Source organism: Salvelinus sp. IW2-2015, linkage group LG27 (genome assembly GCF_002910315.2).
Source record: "Salvelinus sp. IW2-2015 linkage group LG27, ASM291031v2, whole genome shotgun sequence".
Classification (NCBI taxonomy): domain Eukaryota; kingdom Metazoa; phylum Chordata; class Actinopteri; order Salmoniformes; family Salmonidae; genus Salvelinus; species Salvelinus sp. IW2-2015.
In genome coordinates this window covers 35,280,180-35,282,243 of record NC_036867.1, presented here as the reverse complement: position 1 = coordinate 35,282,243, position 2,064 = coordinate 35,280,180, and the positions used below count along the sequence as shown (strand labels likewise).

The 2,064-nt window shown below is 51.4% G+C and overlaps 1 protein-coding gene across 3 annotated transcripts in view; it reads right to left on the bottom strand.

Annotated features, from left to right (window-relative positions):
• Positions 1-1,633, bottom strand: part of LOC111953363 (nck-associated protein 5) — a 106,244-nt gene extending 104,611 nt beyond the window's left edge. The window contains exon 1 of one of the 3 annotated variants that reach the window (XM_070435551.1): positions 1,083-1,633. In XM_070435551.1, the coding sequence (XP_070291652.1) occupies positions 1,083-1,085 (3 nt within the window). In that variant the 5' untranslated portion in view covers positions 1,086-1,633. The remainder of the gene's footprint in view (positions 1-1,082) is intronic. The other 2 variants (XM_070435550.1, XM_023972589.2) reach the window with 2 other exon arrangements.
• Positions 1,634-2,064: the final 431 nt, after the last annotated feature.

Genomic DNA, 2,064 nt, shown 5'->3' with positions numbered 1-2,064 from the left:
CACACACACACACACACACACACACACACACACACACACACACACACACACACACTGGGGGAGAGCCAGGAGCACCCAAGCCAAAGCAGTAATGATGTGAACACACACACACACAATCCCAGCAAGGGAGCACAATCCATACCCCACCATTGCTGTTTCTATGACAGGATTAGACTCACTGCTGGGGGAAACATATTAATCTTTAATATGGCTAAGASGGGACGAAATACATTCCAACACACATGCACACACACACACACCTCCCAGACTAGCTTGTTGTACCTCTCCTTGAACGATTGGGCACATATTCCCTCTGCTATCAATCAGAATTAAAGCCGCTTACAGGGCCGGCCCCCGTGCCGTTGCCACAAGCAACAGGGCACACAATTGCTCTCCTTTTCCCTGCACTGGCTAGTAAAAGGATCCTGCAAATCAGGATCATCTCCTGCAAGTAGCCTCATTCCCGAAATAAGAAATGTAGCYAACGCTAGGCTACACGCTCATCGGAACCAGTTGGACAAACACAGCTCACAGCAAGCTGACCCYGATTTAAAGAGGCACAACCGGTCAAATATGATAACGCTACAGTCAACGACACGTACGCAGCAAGGARGCAWGTACACTGCATTTAACTTTGCGGCTCCTTGCAACTTAAAGSACACACCTGGCTGAAATTCACATGAAATGACAACAGGAAGAAAACACAACACCGTTAAGCCCAACACAATAGCCTACTATTATTGGGTCGCGTAGAAGCCTTTGCACCAGATGCAGAAGCTTGATGCCCCCAGTCCACAAAATCTGAGAAGAAATACTGCTGAATTCCCATGTCTTAAAGGGACATCTCCTGTCTTAAAGGGACATCTCCACTCTTAAAGGGACATCTCCACTCTTAAAGGGACATCTCCTGTCTTAAAGGGACATCTCCACTCTTAAAGGGACATCTCCACCCTTAAAGGGACATCTCCTGTCTTAAAGGGACATCTCCACTCTTAAAGGGACATCTCCACCCTTAAAGGGACATCTCCTGTCTTAAAGGGAAAAGAGTGGTGGTGTTATGAGCTTCTAGGTGTTCTCCTTACCATGCCTGAGGTGCTGCATCCTGGTGTTCTGTCTTCAGTTGACACACATGGTAATCCTGCTGCACGCTGCACTGCACAGCTGCTGCTGCAAGCCACTGATCCCACCCACGATAAAGTTTACATCCACAATGCAGCCCCCTGCTCGGCGCAGAACAGCGATCACCCTCTCTCTCTCTCCGAGCCTCTCTCTTTCTATTGCACTCCCTCTTTCTCTCTCTCTGACTTGCTCTACACAATCTCTGCCTGTCCTCACTCTCACACACTGTGTGTGTTTCTATCACTCTGCCTCTCTCGTTCTCTCTCTCTCTCTCTCCCTCTGACAACATGCACACTGCCGCCTCAACGCTGTTTCTCACTTTCTCCTCTGTCTCTCTCCCTCTCTGCTCCTCTCTCGCTCCCACTCGCGTTACTTACTCTGCCGCTCTCACACAGTCTCTCTCTCTCTCTCTTTCTCTCTCTGTCTCACTCTTGAGGTCCCTCCTCTTTCTGTGCCTCAGCGCTTTTCTCCTGCTCAAGCTACAGGACGTTTAACATGTGTTAGGGGGTGGGGGGTGTAGGGAGGGGTGAGATGGCTGCTGGCTCTGAACAGGTGGCACTTTTCCTCTGGGGAGATGGAAGGGAAGATGAATGGGGGTAGGAGGAGGGGAAGGGGTGGGTGACAGCAGTGAGGGGGGGGGTTCAGGGGCGTGAGTGGGAGATCGGCTTTGAGGATGTTTCTGACTGAGCTCTTTCAGAGAGGAAGAGGAGAAGAGAGAGAGAGAGAGAGAGAGAGAGAGAGAGAGGAGAGAGAGAGAGAGGGAGGCCTGGCTGCCGGGACCCTTTTCAATTTCCTTTCACACCCTCCAGTGTCCTGCCCCTTTTCACAGTTGGGGGGAGGACGGGGAGACAATGGAGAGGGTCCCCTCCCCTTCCTCTCCAACTTCTCACGCATTTCTCCCCCTCTACCCTCGTAGCCGTCTGATCGAGAGGCCGGGGCCTTTGG